The 18,474-nt window shown below is 33.3% G+C and overlaps 3 protein-coding genes across 3 annotated transcripts; 1 reads left to right on the top strand and 2 right to left on the bottom strand.

Moving 5' to 3' along the window:
- Positions 1-2,756: 2,756 nt before the first annotated feature.
- LOC130742978 (AT-hook motif nuclear-localized protein 9-like) lies at positions 2,757-6,592 on the top strand. Its single transcript, XM_057595090.1, has 5 exons — positions 2,757-3,430; positions 4,324-4,391; positions 4,492-4,620; positions 5,367-5,528; positions 6,041-6,592. Exons 1-5 carry the CDS (start codon positions 3,097-3,099, stop codon positions 6,362-6,364), a joined length of 1,017 nt encoding a protein of 338 aa, XP_057451073.1. The 5' UTR covers positions 2,757-3,096; the 3' UTR covers positions 6,365-6,592.
- A 501-nt stretch (positions 6,593-7,093) lies between these two features.
- On the bottom strand, positions 7,094-14,219 carry LOC130747193 (GABA transporter 1-like). Its single transcript, XM_057600048.1, has 7 exons — positions 13,800-14,219; positions 11,760-11,990; positions 8,724-8,821; positions 8,425-8,611; positions 8,189-8,319; positions 7,635-7,868; positions 7,094-7,522 (listed from the first exon to the last, which is right to left on the bottom strand). Exons 1-7 carry the CDS (start codon positions 13,921-13,923, stop codon positions 7,142-7,144), a joined length of 1,386 nt encoding a protein of 461 aa, XP_057456031.1. The 5' UTR covers positions 13,924-14,219; the 3' UTR covers positions 7,094-7,141.
- Positions 14,220-15,037: 818 nt separating this feature from the next.
- LOC130747192 (GABA transporter 1-like) lies at positions 15,038-18,061 on the bottom strand. The gene is made up of 7 exons (XM_057600047.1): positions 17,879-18,061; positions 17,067-17,297; positions 16,689-16,786; positions 16,404-16,590; positions 16,158-16,291; positions 15,620-15,853; positions 15,038-15,504 (listed from the first exon to the last, which is right to left on the bottom strand). Exons 1-7 carry the CDS (start codon positions 18,003-18,005, stop codon positions 15,124-15,126), a joined length of 1,392 nt encoding a protein of 463 aa, XP_057456030.1. The 5' UTR covers positions 18,006-18,061; the 3' UTR covers positions 15,038-15,123.
- Positions 18,062-18,474: the final 413 nt, after the last annotated feature.

Below are 18,474 nucleotides of genomic sequence, written 5' to 3'. Positions count from 1 at the left end.
CACCACCACCGAGTTGGAACCACCACCTGCACTACCACCTTCACTGGCATCACCACCACAACAAATGTTGGGACATGCTGCTTGATCACACCGCTAAGAAGACTTCCGATGAAAGAAGTTGCTACCATGGCTACATCAACAATCGACAATACCACTTGTTGGGGAGACACTGGGAGCCATGTGCCAAGGTAACAGGACATCAAGAGAATCCAACACCACATCTTTACCTAAAACGTTAAGGAATTAGGTATATGAACCATATTTCTTATAAAGTTTTCACTTCACTCATATTTAACCAATGTGAAATTCAACTCACACTTAAATTTTTAATAAATATTGAGCATGAAAAAAAAGCATCAAGGAAAGAGGGTCAGAGGAAGGGTAGAGATAATTTGAATAAGAGAATTTGAGAAAATACGTGTATAGGTTTTACATAGTTAATTTTTTTTTGTAGATATGAAAAATAACAATAAAAAAACAAAAGAAAAAAATCAGTTAGCCAAATTCTTGGAGGTTTAAGACAACTCCAAGAGGAATACTCAATGTTCTGAACTGCAACCTATCTCGTAAGCCATACTAAGAAAGCTCATCTGCAACTCGATTCTGATCCCTCGGAATGTGATAGATCCTTACATCCCAGCCTTGGTTCAGCAGGCTCCTAGCCTTCGAGAGAAGCGCAACAGACGCATGAAGGTCAATGGAGTTGCCCTAAGTCAATCCACACACTACGTTTAATTAACACAATTAGACTCAAGCACCGTTGTTCGATATCCACACTACTAAGTCGAGTGCAGTCCCCAAACGACGGCCAAAAGCTCAACCAGATAAGGATCCCCATCACCTTCTAAACCAGTGAAACCTATCAACCACGCGTCAGTATGGTCCCGCACCAGCCCCCCACAAGCAATCCTTGATGATGATCGATCATAGCTTCCATCAACGTCGAGTTTTAACCACCCCACTTCCGGAGCACACCACGAAATTGTGCTACATCTAGACTAGTCTAGAGCACCCAAAATGCGAGGGAACTCCTCCAAATCTTGATGATTTTTACGCTCCACCACTTAAATAGGCCAAGCATCGGGTCCAACACCATGTTATTCCTGCACCTCCATGTCCACCAAAGAATCAACAACAATTGGGAAGCTTGATGATTCACCAATGGTGCCTCCCACCCAGCTCCAACACTCTCATCCACAATAAAATTATGGAGTGCAAGCAACCAAAATGGTCCCATATGGATTCAAATGCGGGCAGTCACGAAGGCAATGCAAAATATCCTCCAACTGAGCAAAACAACAATTGCAAGTTCCAGAAATAGTGAGGGAGCAGGTCATATGATGACCATTAGTTGGGAATGACCCGAGAAGCATTAGCCAAACCTGAAATTTCATATTCTATTGAATTAACAATCAAAAGTTTGTTTAAATAAAAATCAAAACTAATAGATTTTTTTTTTGAAACACTAAATAGATGATTGACCACTATCATATTTTTTTAAACGATTAAAATCAATATATTTTTTTTGTACATCAGAAAGATAAATTGCACCCGCCATGAATCGATCATTGGACCTCTCCCTACCCAATACATTCCCTCAGCTTCTACCACTTGATCTATCCTATGGGGACAAACGATTAATATCAATATAATAGAATTATGCATGACTGAAATATAATCACTATATTGATTACTAGAAATAAATTGCAAATATTAAATTCAAATTTCAATTAATCAATCATTTTATCATTTTCTTACAAAAAAAATCAATCATTTCATCATAGATAAATAAAGAAATTAATTATTTTTTATTATAATTTCCGCTATTGTTACATAATATCTTACTGGATATTTTAAAATGACTTAATATCTATTTTTTTAATTGATAACTAAAATATACATTACAAATAATTTTTTCTGTTGTCAAAAAAATAAAATAAAAATTATCATTAAAGCATTAATCATACTAATTTATAAAAAAATTGAAATGTAAAATATCTCAGTGTTTTCACTTGCAATCTTTTTTTTTTGACGGGCCACTTGCAATCTTATATCTCCTTATTTTATTTAATTTTTAAATCTGACCTGCAATATTTATGTGTAAATTAAAAATATTAATGAATAATTAAGATTTATGATTATTGTTTAGAAATCAATTATTTATTTTCTTGTTCTATTTTAAGCAGTTTAGAAATTTAAATATTTTTTCTCAAAAAAAGAATAAAACGATTTTGATCATAATAAAAGTACAAACAATAAAAACCTAATTAATTTATGAAAGAAACCGTTAACAGGAACGATTTTTTTGTGATTTGTTTTTTGTATTCATAAAAAATATGCTTATAAATAATATTATATTACTAATTAAGTTTTGATGTATTTTGCTATAATTTTTAATTCCTGGTCAGAATTGAGCCAGGGAGAAATGTATTCCTAAAATACAAAAATAATTCCATATTAAAAACTAAACAATATTTTACACGGTCAATAATATTAAGGGGAAAAAATCTGCTAAAATTTCATAAATCATTGAATTTTTAAATCACAGCAATGAAATTTTTAATTAATAGCTTCACAAATAATATCCAATATATTTAATTATTATTATTATTTTCATAATCCTCGAGATTTCTTTTTTCAGTTTCACCATATATATTAACTCAAAATAAAAAACAAAATCAGAAACAACAAACACGAAATAATAATAATATTAATTAGCAATAATTAATATTTTGTCAATTTTTACCTCAAAATTCAAACTCAGCAAAAACAACAGGCCCAGCCCCTTTTATTTATTTATATATATATATATATGCATAGGAAAATAAGATTATAAAGCACAAATTGTCAACAAATTCATCTTTTCTGAAGAAAAAAATTCAGAAAATCCAAAATTGAAAAAGAACCGTACGTTTATGCTAAAAAATAGATCAAAAGACGTGTTTCTGGCGGTTTCTGCACAGTACTCAGTGTTTCTTCAAACACCGCCACGTTCGTAACCACCACCACCACTTTTTCTTCTTCACCCACAAGCCAAGCTTGTACCTTTGTTTCAAAAACCACCTAAGAATCCCAAAGGGTATCTCATTCTGATTCATGGAGGACCAGGCTCATTCCCAGAATTCCACCCTGCAGAACGGGTCAGAAATCAACAAGGAGCAAGTGGCGGCGGCGGCGGCCGCCGGAGGCGGCGGAAACACCGCACCAGAATCCGCCGTCGGAGAAGCGTCTGTGGCTGCAGGATCAGGACAGGTGGTGAAAAGGGGGAGGGGGAGGCCACGGAAAAACCAGGCTAATGGGAGCCACCCGCCGCCGGCGACGCCGCCGCAGCCGGAATTGGCTATTCAACTTTATGGAGGAGGTGATGTTGTCAAGCGAGGCAGGGGACGCCCTCGTGGTTCTGGGAAGCTGCAGATTCTGGCTTCCATTGGTAAGTTTCTTTCTTTTGACTTTGTGGTTGTATCTTTTGATGTTTTTCATGTTAGCTTAGAATGAATGTGCCTCTTTTGAAATCTTAGTTGGAAAGTTTTCCCCTTTTTTCAAACAAAAATAGCTTGGTTTAGATTATTTTAACCTTGTTCAATCTCTTATTTTAAAATGAAAATTGTTTCTCTATTCTTAGGTTGAATTTGTTTGGAAATGTAAAGTTGAAGCAAATGATTCTTGAATAATTTCACTTCATAAATTCTTATCAATAAGATGCTTAAAGTGAATGGCATATGAGTAAAAAAATAAATAAACTCGTTATCTTGAGTCATTTACTCATTCCGTTTCTTTTTAACGATTTAGAAGAGAGGACTAAAAAAAACGATTTAGAAGTGAGAAAAAAAAAACACATATTAAGGTGTACTATTATCTATTCTTATTTATTCTTTTTATAAGGTCTTATTGGAAAATTGTCAATTAATACTCTCTTGATTTTTAAAAGGGAAATGATTTTTGACACTACTAATTTATTACACGACCATGCACGATTGATTGTCCACTGTTAGATATATATGTAAAATCATAATTTTCTCACTCATATACCCAACATGATGTCTGTCAATGACTGAATATAATGGGTCGTGATAATCGTGCTAAAAAATTGCAGTGCCATGCCATATAGCAATATCATCTTTAAAAAAAATTCTATGTTGCCGGTCAAATAAGAAATTCTATGTTGACAAATATGTAATTGTTTTTCTTCTTCTAGACTTGTTTTTTTAGGGTTTAGGGTTAGGCCTTTGTCCAATCCAGAATGTTATAGAAATCCGAGACATGAATTTGTGTTTGATATCGTTTTGCACTTTTTTCTCATGCTTGAAGCATTATATGTTGCAGGGGGATTAGTCACTGAAACAGCCGGGGGAGGCTTCACTCCTCATGTGGTGAATGTGAACACTGGGGAGGTAATATAAGACTCATACAAAAATTGTTCAAAATTAAAGTAATAGAATTTGTTTGAATGTTATTCTCAACTGAGATAGTTATGTTTTCGATCATTTTCAGGATGTGGTCAGCAAGATAATATCATTTTTTCAGAAAGGCCCTAGGGCAGTTTGTATACTTTCTGCTAATGGTCCTATATCAAGTGTCACCATTCGCCCACGTGGTGCTACTAATATTTTGAGATATGAGGTACAATACAATGTAGAAACAATCTTCTATGTAATAGTTCACTTGAATTTTTCACTATCGTATGATATCTCAAAATATAATTATGTATAGTTATGTATGGTATGCACTAAAAAACAAGTATCCTAGGTCACTTAGTTGTATAGATCAAAAGGCAGTAGACATACCCCATTAACAGAGGTGTAGGCTGACCCATATGGGCTTATCCCAATAACCCAAGTTAAAGTGTGGGCTGTATTCTAGTAAAGTTCAAATCCAATTTAAACAGAAATAGATGTTTATTATTATTTTTTCTATTTTCATGTCTTTAATTTTTATGTATATGGTGGAAAATGATTAAACATTTCTAAAAATAAATGGCTCCTTGGTTGACTCGTTTAACCCTTAGAAGGTGGGGTGAACTGAAAATTAAAGAGTCCGTTTGAATTTCAGGACAACCAAATCTGACCCAAAAATGTGTCGGCCGACTGCAAACTTGTTGAATGGGTTGGGCCAACACTAGCCACTACATGATTCTATAGACACAACACCTTACCCTTTATTTATGCCGTTCCTATCCCTTTTTTCCTTCTTGCTTGTTAGTACTTTTTAGTTTCTTGTTATTTTCTTAATAAAAGTTCAACTTTGAAGCCACCTAAATTTTGCATGTCATGTATATAGATCATCATGTATAGATCAGCTCAAGATTTTGTGTGTGAATTTGTATTTAAATTAGTTTTAATTTTTGTATTTTATTCTGCTACATACAGGGTCACTTTGAAATTTTGTCCTTAATTGGATCATGGACCTCTTCTAGAGATGGGGGTGCATGTATGAAAAATAGTCAGTTAACTGTTTCATTGGCTAAACCCGATGGAACGGTTTTCGGCGGGAATGTTGAGAGCTCATTAATAGCGGCTGGCCCCATTCAAGTAAGAATAAATTTTTTGATGTATCCATTTAAGACGGGAATGACTTAGGTTTATCTATGTTTTCCTTCTAGTTGATATATATCCTTTTATTTCACTATAGCAAGTAATGTTATTGAAGCTTGAATGACCAATAGGCTTCAAAACATATTTGATAGGTGATTCAATCAATTACAAAAAATTAAGTCATAATAGTTATATTCTGCACATGAACTTACCCATAACATGAACTTACCCATAACCTTAACTTTGCTTTTGGGGTAGGTTGTACCATGATCATTAGTAGAAACACAACTATATTTATATCCTAAAGGAGGAGTAAAATCAGATATCTACTTGCAGTATGTTACTTTTGTCCAAAAATAGATTGATCATTAATTCCTTGCATGTATACTTGACATGGGAGTTAAGTTTAGTTTGAAGTACTATATTTTACTTTTTATTCATTATTATGTCGCACTGATCCTTCAATAACTATTATCAATCTTAACTCTGAGTTTCTCTTTGTCCACCAGCTTATACTGGCCACTTTCAAACAAAACATTAGCAATCAAATTAAGAAAAGGCGCTCAAATGGATCATCCAATGTTCCAAGCATGGCAGGTAATCCAGATTCAACAAAAGTGGATCTCCAGAAAGTTCCTAAGTTGACAGAAGGCGAGTCCAGTTGTCCTTCACCAACATCAACACTAAGGCTAATAGCACCAAGCAATGGCTTAGTTGATGATCCCATTACTGAAACAACAAATGCAGTGCCAGAAAATGTCACTATTGCAGACAAGAATATGCATTTTGAGTCAGTTAGTGGTGTTGACCTTGAATACCACTATGCAGTCTAATGCAGAACAAGATAGAACATTTGCATATGTTAATGATGCTAGTGCCTCTCAGATGTAGAAATTTATATAGACCCTTTCAAGCTTTTAGTTGCAAAGAACAAGTTTGTTTTTTCTTAGTTATGTTTACCTGAACATTTTTCTAGTGAGTCTTTAAAAGGGTAAAGTTGCTTACATTGTTTTCAAAGGTTCGAAAGAACTTGCTAGTAACATCACAACAATTAACTAAAAACCTACAATTGCAGATATTGTAATTGGATATGTTTAACTTTCTTTTTGACTATATATTATACTGCTTTGAAGAATTTACTAAACATTTTACCTGTGTGATTCACGGTTCGCACAGGACTATTTTAATGTCCTATTATTTTTGCTATTTATTCATGATCAATAATTGAAGCATTCAACCAAGATACAAATTTAGGACAGAGAGTAAGACGATGTATCATATATTTTGGGGCGTTTGCCCTCCCAAGTAGCAAGAAAAAAGAAAAGAAAAGAAAGATGTATCATATATTTTAAATTTAAATATCTATTATTTTTCTCTTTTATCCCTATTTTGTGTGTTGGGTGGATTTAGAATGTAACCAACCATATGAAACGGACAAAAATATGTTCACATATTAAATTCACTCACCCCTATATAATATGAAGAGAATATAGATAAATGAGTTGATATGTAAGAAGAAAAATGAGTGTATATGAGGTTAAAGATAATGTGAAATCTGAATGTATAAAAACAGAACAACCAAACTTCATAGGATTGCTTAATTAATGTGATCATACATTAGCAAATAATTGGTAATTTTTTGCATCAAGTACTATCTGTCTAACTGCTGCTATTGCTGCAATACCTCCTAATGCAGAGAAAACCACAGCAATGGTTACATTCAACCAGAAAATGGGACTTCTCTTAGATGGCTTAAAAGTTAAATTGAAGAAAACCACTGGCAAAATGAAGTCAAGTGGCATAAAGCCAAAAGCTCCAATAAGCGAGTTTATGTCCCCAAAAAATGGAAGCATGGCTGCTATGGTGGTTGCAATAGCAACAGATAATGACCGCGAAATCACTCTAGGGATCATATTGCGGCAGGAGAATTCAGGGCTTTTTGGGTCCCCAAATGTTTGCTCCAACACTTCATTTGTGGGCTGCAAGTACACCTGCATTAATGTTAAAAATCCATTGATTTAGCTACCAATTTGGCTCTGTTACTGACCGAAATTTCGGTCAATAATGGATGATTTTCTTGTAGTGAGTGGCAAAGTTACTTACCACACCAACTGCTGATAATTGTGTTATGGTGAAAATGTTGGTCATGTTAATAAACCACTTGCGCACTAAAGGCCTCCCATTGTCCACAAAGTTGCTTAAGATTAAGCCTTCAGATTTGTTGCCAAATGCCCAATAACCAGATATAGCTACACTAAAGAAAGTGATTATAAGTACAGTGTAACAAACACTTAGTCCCTTGAACATCTTCCCTTTTACTGGTGGTGCTAATGTAGCCTGCCAAAGAAAAAAAATACAAGAGCAAGTAATGAGAGGGAAAGAGGATTTCTTAATTACAAAGAACAATATGGTGCAATGTCATTAAAATTGGATCAGACCAGCCTATTGGGAACCAGACCTATGACCGGTCTAGTCATGAATTTGGATTCGATTTGCTATTTAACCGGTCAGAATCGATCGATCATAAGCAAATCGAATTGGTCATATTACATGGTTGAATCGGACTGGTGACTAGTCAAATACAGTCAAACACACCTTGTTTGATGTAAAAAACATAAGGTGAGTTTAATGAGAGGGAATTGAACTATTATTCAAACCTGAATTTCTGGAATTATTCCATTTCCGTATGCAGTGGCAATGATGGCAAGAGCATTGAACATTCCAAATAAGCGATTCTCTGTATCACCTTTCAATGAATAATCCTTTTCTGGTCCTTTTGATGAGTCTCCTGTAGTAATTTTGGCCATGTCCATGCCAAAACAAAACCATTGAATCATCAAGCATATTATTCAATTACAAAAGAGAAAGTTAAGGAGATTGAGCAAATAAATACCAATGTATATGGAACCAACAGTAGCACATGCACTATAGACTAAGCACAGAACCAAGGACACAAGATTGATGTGCCTCAATGAGTGGAAAGATGGGATTTGAGCTAAAATCAGCATGAAGCATCCAAATATGATTACAAACTCGTAAAGCTTCATGGTCCCATTTGGATTCGCCAAAAGGTAAATTGCCTGCATTTAATTCCATGAAGAAAAAACAAATAAAAGGGGTAAAGAACACAGTGGAATTGTTAAATGTGTGTCTTTGATTCATGTATTTGTCATGAGAAGTTGAAGATTTTACCTTCATGCATTGTCCTCCCAAAAGAGTACAAGCCACTACAGCACCATAACAGACTGCGAACTGAATTGGCCCCACAAAGTAACGACCCCATCGTGGACCTGCCAATATATATTGGCGGACGCATCATATATATAGAATCACGTACACGTTGAAGCTAACGTGTTAAAATATTATTTCTCTGATCTACCTTAAAATCAACGTGGTAAATTTTAATTTTTGTATTAGTGCTTTAAAAACATAAAATTACAGTTGCATCCGTTTCAACATCAAAACAAGCGTGGATATGATAATGAGTTCTTTACAAAGAAAATAATTATAATTTTTTTAGAATTGATATTGACATTTAATTTATCTTTTTAGTTAATTTAGACCCGTCATTTTGTGACTCTGTCTTACTAAATCCGCAATTATTAGGTCTAGTCGTCTAGCGACGAGTTTCGATTTTAAACCTGCCTAATTAATATTTAGGGCCGGTGTAAGACAAACTCAATTCATCTTAACTCATCTCACGAGCAGCCCTACCTCTAGCTAGTACTCAGCAAAATGAAAGATCAATAATACAAAGAACTTATATAATGTTTAGACAAATATTTATAAATTTTATCCTAACAAATTATATTTTTATGAAATTTCATGAATTTGTTAATTTTATATCAAGCTATTAAATTTCATATTTTATTTACATTGTTTTCAAATATTTCATCGGGAGAGATACGAGTTTTGAGGAAGTTGCTAACCGCCACAACATGTGTATGTCTATTTAAAAAAGCGGAAGACATAATTGTGAAGCTTTAAAACCATCATAATTTTATGCTTTTTTTCAATTGTACTACCTCTATTCCTAATTAACTGTCAAGTACGAGAAAAACACATATATTAAGGAATGCGATTAATTTTGTTAATTTTCATAAAAGTAATATGTTTTCTTATTTCACCCTTTAGAGTGTATTTTATATTTTCTCATTTATTGTTTCTGTAAGGGCATTTCTTGGAAAAATATCAATTAATGCTCTCTTGAAACTCTAAGTTGACAGATATATAGAAACAATTTTTTTCTTCAAAGTAGACAGTTAATAAGGAACGAGAGTAGTAATAGTAAAAAACAACCGCATAATAAAATTGTATGTCACTAGATTTTTTTTCCCAAAGTCCAAATATATTAATAAAGAGGAAGAGACTAAGTTCGGAAATAAGACAAATGAGATAACAAAAATAAAAATTCACAATCGTTCATAAGAATACACAAACTTCTAATCACCCTTTAAAGAGAAAACAACAAAAATCATCCTAAACCAAAAGAAAAAACCCAAAGAAAGCAAAATCGAAAATCTTAAGCAAAGCAAAAACCAAGTATGTCATTAATTAGATGTTAATACTATGAGGAGTTTTCAAGTGTTTTCCAAGTTGCATGGATGGAGAGCAAAGTCATGAGCTCAATTTCTACAAGTCTAAGCATACGTATTGAATTAAATATAAATAATATGATAATTTTATTGTAATATTTTTAAAATTGTATATTTCTTGAAATATGAAAAAGACTTTATCACATCAAAGAGAGCATAGTCATAGACTCGTAGTCATGGGCTCAATTTCTACAAGTCTAAGCTTACGTACTGAATTAAACGTAAATAATATGATAATTTTATTGTAATATTTTAAATTATATATTTCTTGAAATATGTAAGACTTTATCACATCAACCTAGCTAGCTAAAGGCTTAAACTACTAGGAATTGTTTTTTTTTTAAATAAGCCAAATTTGTAGTGAAAAGAAAGTATAAGGGATACTTCAAACCCAATACAAGAAAATAAAACAGCAAAACCAAAAAAAATTAAACAACAAACAGTGGGAAAAAAGCTACTCCCTCACCCAGCTGTAGAGCTGTCAATATGGGTTCCAACCCGCGAGCCAGCTCGACGGGTTGGCTAAATGAGCCGGGTTTGATTGGTTAAATTCCAGCTTGAAAAGAACTAGGGTTAGTGCAACCCGGCTCGTTTAACCCGCGGGTTAGACGGGCCAATCCGCGGGTCAAGCGAGCCAACCCGTCGGGTTAGAGTTATTGTTCATTAAAAAAATTATTTTATTTATCTTTAATTTCAGATTAGTTTTATGGATTAATTTTAGATAGAAAATTGAAAATTTCCATTTCTTTTAATTTGATTCAATTTTTTATGTTTTATTTATTGTCATTATATTTTTTTATCTCATTTTAAATGTGCCAGTAAAATAATTGTGTTCTTAAATCCTGTAAACTAAATTCTTTTTCTATATTTCAAACGTGAGATAAAAATAATTCCGTTGATAAACCTCTTTTTGATGAGTTGATACCAATTTTTATAAGTATTTTTTTGAATTTTTTTTAACATTTTAAACATTTTCTAATCCAATTTCTCAATTTTTTATATTTATTTCACTCAACTCGCGAGCCAGCTCGCCAACCCGTGAGCTTGTGACGAGTCGGGTTGGGTTCATATTTTTCTGACTCATTAAAACCCGGGTTGACATTTTAGAAGTTTAGGGACCAACTTGAAGGCGGTTGACACATTCAAGGACCAATTTGACTATTTACCCGCTCAATAATTAAAGGATTGAAAGCAAGTGTACTATTTAATATTTTTTCTTTCCTCTATTTCTATTTAACTGTTTGTTTTGAAGAATTTTTTTTTCCTATTTAACTGTCAACTTAGCGTTTCACGTTAGCATTTTAAGAGAGCAATAAATGATGTTTTTACAACAAATGTCCTTGTCAGTATAATTAATAAGGAGAGATAACACATACGTTAAATGGTAAAATAAAAAAATAATTCTCACATTTTTTAAAAATCAACAAAATTAATCACATTTTTAATATGTGTGTTTCCATTTAAAGTAAACAGTTAAATAGGAACGGAGAGACAATTATGTGAGGACTGAGGAGTGAGGAGCATGATAAATTGATAATTAAAAGACCAAGAGATGTAGAAAATTCAATGCAATAAATATAAGACATTAAGACTTGAAAATGAAGTAAATGAATATAATAAACGTGTCCTGTACCTAAAATGACGCGAGCCATGTCTCTGAATCGAAGCTGACGATTACCCAACTTAGCGTGGTGTTCAAGGACAAGTGATATTAAATTGTAAGAGTAGAAAGTGACAAGAGCTCCAATGACTAAGCTTAAGATACCAGCTGTCCATCCAAGGAAGGTGAATGCATAAGGAAGACTCAACAGAGTTGGAGCCACTATTGATGTTGTCAAATGGTAACCAGAGTGTATCCATGAACCTACAAGTCAAGTGACAGAACCAGTAAAAGAAAAATGTAGGATAATGAAAATTTGACACACGAAATAAAATAAAATTGACAATCATTAATTGAAAGAAGCCGTGCAAAAACAATATTTAACTACTATTCTAGTAAGGTTTTCTATGGGTTCCTATTTGTGAGAGATATTTTAGAAGTTTTTAATTTTTTTATATCATCATTTTAGAATATCAATAAGAATTAAATGGATATACATCATCAGTGTAAATAGATTTTACACCGTCATCAAATTAAATTCCGCCACATCATAAAATATATCTTTGTTTTAATTATAATTTAAAATAAACGTTATTGTTTCTCCTACATGACATGTTGTGATTAGTTGTCGATGTAAAACTGTTTTACACTGGCACTACATATTCATTCAACTCTATCAATAAAATAATTTGTTTTTTTGTCATTAACCTAGATGTCACTACTCTTATTTTAGGAAAATATAAGACACTTCTTTCAATAAATTACTATCTAATAACTAACATTTGTCTATAAAAAAATCTAAAAATTTGAACTCATCTTTTTACCTTTACAAGAACTAGCTTGTCCATTTTTAAACCAATAATTTGTTGATAAGTTTATTATTCAATTATGTACTAGCTAATAAAACTTTTAAATGTTCAATTAGGGGGTAATTTAGAAAAAATAATGTAATTTTTTATTAATATATGACTAATAACTAATTTACACCAAATTTTTTAATATGTGTAAATTAGTTCAAAACGATTTATAAACAAGAGTAATAAATAACCCATTTTCTTTTACCTTCACTAGTATTTTGTCTTTTATACATCATGAAAAATTGTTTGCACCATACACGTGCTCCAATAAGTCAAAGTGTCAAACAAGGCGGGCGATAATGACAAAATCATGTCAGTTTTCATTTAATAGGTGTGTGTTTAGAACTTCCGTAATTCTGGGAAAACTATTAGAAATAGTAATTATATTTTGTTGACACTTACCTTTCCATCTATGAAATATAGAAAGAAAAAAAATAGATAAAATAGAACTATGGCACATAATGTGATAAAAGAATAAGAGAAGAAACCAGACTTTAGAAAAAATGCCGTATTAATAAATCAAAGCTCTAAAAATAGCAACCTCAATACATCTGACTACCAAACACCCATCGACATCAACTTTCGTGAGGATTAGTAAGTGGAAAAAACTTTGAATTTACGGTAAAAGATCACAACAAAGATGAATATCAATGAGTATAGCCACTATTTAGTGGATCACCCATCTTTTCCGTTAAAATAATTTTATAAGGCGGCAACAGTATGTTAGAATTCAAACATAACACTAGATAAAACCATCAACAATTAAGGGATTCAAGATAATCAGCAGCTAAAACAACCACAAAATGATTGATTCTTGAAACTGGGACAAAAATAAAATTGGGTACACTAAATAATAGGACACTGTTCAAATTCATTTCTTAGAATTGTGGTTTCATGGTATGGTGGTAGCACTGGCAGTGCTGGTTGTGGTTGTAGGTTAGGTCATAGGTGAAAGTAAGAAGCATGTTCATTCCTTGAGCATGGATAGCTTTCTAAAAAGCCTTCAACCATGCTTCCATTTCCACTATTCTGTGTTTGTTTTTTGAATCAGGAAGATGATGGAAGGGCTAATACTTTTGAAACTTAGGTAATATATATTCTACTAATAGGAAAGGTTTGAGAAAATAAGAAGCCAGGAGAAGAATCACAGGGCATTTAAAATGTTCCATAAAAAAACTAAGCAGTGGAAGAAGACTTGAAAACCATAAAAATTTACCTTTTGATTTGAGCACAAAGAGAGCTCCTGCATCAACATCTTTTTGGTGTTGAATTTGTTGCGAAGCATCTGGCTTCTCTGAATTTTCATTTACTACTGTTGAGGTTGGAAGCAGAGTACCCATTTGCCTCTATCCTGTATGAGAGCTCTATCAAATGATCCACATATATTTATAATGTATTTGTGAGCGTTGAAACTTCTTTCTAAACCTCGGAACCTCAAAATCCAACTTTATAAACCGGGGATCTCACATAACTTAAGGTACACACTCCATGTTCTATCATCCCCTATCTATTTCTCCACCGTTTTAACTAGAGCGTTGAAATTTCTTCGCGGGTACCCCACCAGCACAACCTACTGAGAAGCTTATGTTCTCCCTAAGAAGCACCGCATGCACTTATTCAATCAACATTCTTTGAAGTTATTTGACAGGACATGTACCTAACTACCTATGATCAATTGGCGTCATTTGTGGAAAATATATAACAATTTCATATTGATTTTAATTTCAAGTTTAAGTATTATTATTATTAAATATTTTTTAAAAAAAAAACTAGATATAGGATTCCCTTCACCATGAAGGATTCTCCATCCAGAACAGCAGGCGGTGCATAGCAGAGGCACAGGGGATGTGAAGCATGACATAGAGCCGAAATTTTGGAAAAAAATTGTAGACAGAAACTGGTTACAGAGCTTTTCTCAGGGAACTAAACAATCACTTTCCCATCACCATGACTAAGCAACTAGCCAACTTGCAAGCAGTAAGTACCCTGAGAAACTTGGATAGAAAAGAAATGATTTGAGAAAAATCAAAGTAACAGAAGAGAGAGAGAGATCAGAGGAGGATTGAGCAAAGATTACATAGAGAAAGGAGAGGAGAGCTGGTTTTTACTTTTTCAGATTATCTTGGTTCTTCTATTATCTCCTAGAAATGGAAGAAACAAACCCCCGTTTCAATGTCCTCTTCCGAGGCAGAATATAGAGCTATGGCAGCTGCAGCATGTGAAATTCAGTGGATTCGTTACCTTCTTCAGTCATTGGATATTGTAGTACACTAGTACCTCTTCCAGTTCCAGTTTCTCTCAACTTTTACAATCAGTCTGATATACACATTGTTCATAATCCAACCATTCATAAGAGAACAAAGCATATTGAGCTTGATTGTTCGGTTATATTATAATGATATGGGATACTAATACATTTTTTGTGAGTAATAAAGTTTAGTCAGGACTCAGGAATTAAGAAATTAATGGTGGTTTATGATTCTATATATATGAATTGTTGAAACAGAACACAGCCAAACTTCACAGAATGGCTCAAGTGATCATACATTAGCAAATAATCGATAGCTTTTGGCATCAAGTACTATCTGTCTAACTGCTGCTACTGCTGCAATACCTCCTAATGCAGAGAAAACCACAACAATAGTTACATTCAACCAGAAAATGGGGCTTCTCTTCGATGGCTTAAAAGTCAAATTGTAGAAAACCACTGGCAAAATGAAGTCAAGTGGCATAAATCCAAAAGCTCCAATAAGCGAATTTATGTCCCCGAAAAATGGCAGCATGGCTGCTATAGTAGTTGCAACAACAACAGCAGTGGACCGCGAAATCACTCTAGGGATTACATTGCGGGACGAGAACTCACGGCTTTTCGGGTCACCAAATGTTTGCTCCAGCACTTCATTTATAGGTTGCAAGTATACCTGCATTTAATGTGGAAATCCAATGGTTACTTAGTTGAATACGAGGGATGAATTCAGATTTTCTGCAGCCTCTATAGTCAATCAATTGTTATAAACTCTTCAACACGTTACTCACCGCGCCAACTGTTGATAATTGTGTTATAGTGAAAATGTTGGTCATGTAAATGAACCACTTGGACACTAGAGGCTTCCCATTGTCTACAAAGTTGCTTAGGATTAGGCCTTCAGATTCATTGCCAAATGCCCAATAACCAGATATAGCTACGCTGAAGAAAGTGATTGTAAGTATAGTGTAACAAACACTTAGTCCCTTGAACATCTTCCCTTTTACTGGTGGTGCTAATGTAGCCTGCAAAAGAAAATAAAAAAGCTAGAGAATAAGTTAAACACATTCAAAGGAAGAGTCACAACTACTAGACCACTTGATATTTAGTTATATAAGAGCATCTTTCAATTTTATGTTAGTCTAGTCCATATAATAAATTTATAAATAAGCACTTGCTCTTTAGTCATGAAAGGAATAGTCAACCCCGACTCAATGATTGAATCAGTGACTCATTAACCTAACACCCGACCAAGTCGATAACAAGTTCGAGTTTTATAACATATGGTTTGATTCTTACGTGAGTATAATTAGAGGGAGTTATTCAAACCTGAATTTCTGGAATTATTCCATTTCCGTATGTTGTGGCAATGATGGCAACAGCATTAAAGATTCCAAATAAGCGACTCTCAGCATCACCTTTCAAAGAATAATCTTTTGTTGGTACTTTTGACGAGTCTCCTCCTGCAATGATATTGATAATGTCCAGGTTAGAAGTTAGAACACAAACCATTGAATCCCAAATCATATTATCATATTATTGAGTTACAAAAGAAGAAGGAAATTAAGCAAATACCAATATATACGGAACCAACAGTAACACAAGCACTGTAGGCCAAGCACAGAACCAAAGACACAAGATTGATGTGCCTCAATGAGTGGAAAGATGGGACTTGAGCCAAAATCAACATGAAAAATCCAAATATTGTTACAAACTCGTAAAGCTTCATGGTCCCATTTGGATTTGCTAAAATGTAAATTGCCTGCATTTAATTCCATTGGAAGAAAAAAGGGTAAGAACACAATGGAAGTCAAATATGTCTCTCTGTTTCAATTATTTGTGATATAAAAAAGATTTTACCTTCATGCATTGTCCTCCTAAAAGAGTAGACGCCACTACAACACCATAGCAGACTGTGTACTGAATCGGCCCCACAACATAACGACCCCATCTTGGACCTGCCAATGTTTCATTTACATTAGCTGTAAGGTAAAAAGTATTTGGGTGAAAAACAAGGGTGATGTTAAAATAACACTGGACACTAAACAGCCATAAAAGTTAAGAGAATTTGTTTTTATCTGTTGTAATTAACTTTAGTTTACTGTTGAGAAACCAAATTGAATTGTTCATTTGGTATTTCATTGATATATGACAAATATCCACAAATCGAAGTAAGATTTTAGCATGTTGATTTGCAAAATGTGATATATGAATATTATAAAGCTAAGTATGTGGTACCTAGAATATCATGAGCCATGTCTCTGTATCGGAGCTGACGATTACCCAACTTAGCATGGTGCTCAAGAACAAGAGATATTAAATTGTAGGAGTAGAAGGTGACAAGAGCTCCAATAACTAAGCACAAGATCCCAGCCGTCCATCCAAGAAAGGTGAATGCATAAGGAAGACTCAATAGAGGTGGAGCCACAATTGATGTTGTTAAGTGGTAAGCAGAATGCACCCATGACCCTACAAGCCACACATAATATAAATTACATCTTAACATCCATTATTGCTTATTAAAAAAACATCCTTATTGCTAATAAAATAACATCCTTTATTTCAATCTGTACCTAAATTTGTCTTATATTTTCTCTTATATGTATTCACAATTATGGTCCACCAATAAACCGTACAAAATTTTATGTGTTTGGAAATTATAGTAAGTTTTCTGGAGAAATGATTCTAGGAGAACTGTTAAAAAGAAAACTTTGTAAGAAAAAAATGGTTTTAGAAGGCTTAACTATAAGATATAAATATATTATAAATCACAATACTCAACAATAAATGTGTTTGCTGCTCTGTTGCACCAACTTAAACGTGATTTTAAATATCTCAACATATAGAGAAGTATGATTTTGTAACGTTCAGTTTAAAGTAAATTGATGTTGAGTCAATAGAAATTCAAACACAAACTAAAATGAATCTAAAGATTTAGGAGATTAATGTTTGAGAAAAGAAAGAAACTGGGACAAGAATCACAGGGCTATATAAAGTTCCATGAAAGACTATGAAGCTTTTGAGAACCATAGTTAATGATTTTATATTACCTTTTGATTTGAGGACAAAGAGAGCGCCTGCATCAACATTATCCTTTTGTTGTTGAATTTCTAAAGAAGCATTTTGCTTCTCTGAATCTGCATGTACTGCTGTTGAGATTGGAAGCAGGGAATCCATTTGCCTCTGTTCTGTTTGAACTTTGAAGTATATGATTGCTCTGCCAAATGTTTCAGTGATCCAAAGCATATATATAGAATCACTGGATCAAGTGAGTCATTTTTAGTAGTTAAACTATTAAAAGTCAATGACTATATTAAATTCTCATTTTTATTGTTGTTTTACACATGCATTAGTTGTTGTTAGAAAATTGAGTCAACTTGAGGCAGCAGCTGGGCGAACATTGATGATATTAGTTGACACACTCATTTAGTGCGGAATCAATACACTGTGAGAAAGTAAAATAAATAATAAATATGATATGCAATAATAATAATATGTGTTAGTGACGATTTTTAAATTGGGTAAAAATTTGTGACGATTAAAAGGTACTACTATCCTAAACATAGATATTGAAAGAATGTAAATTATTTATGTATGTTGTTTACACATCAATACTCTACTCTGTCATATATATTAGAATAGAAAG

Source organism: Lotus japonicus, chromosome 3 (genome assembly GCF_012489685.1).
Source record: "Lotus japonicus ecotype B-129 chromosome 3, LjGifu_v1.2".
Lineage (NCBI taxonomy): Eukaryota > Viridiplantae > Streptophyta > Magnoliopsida > Fabales > Fabaceae > Lotus > Lotus japonicus.
This window is presented reverse-complemented; position numbering and strand designations above follow the sequence as displayed.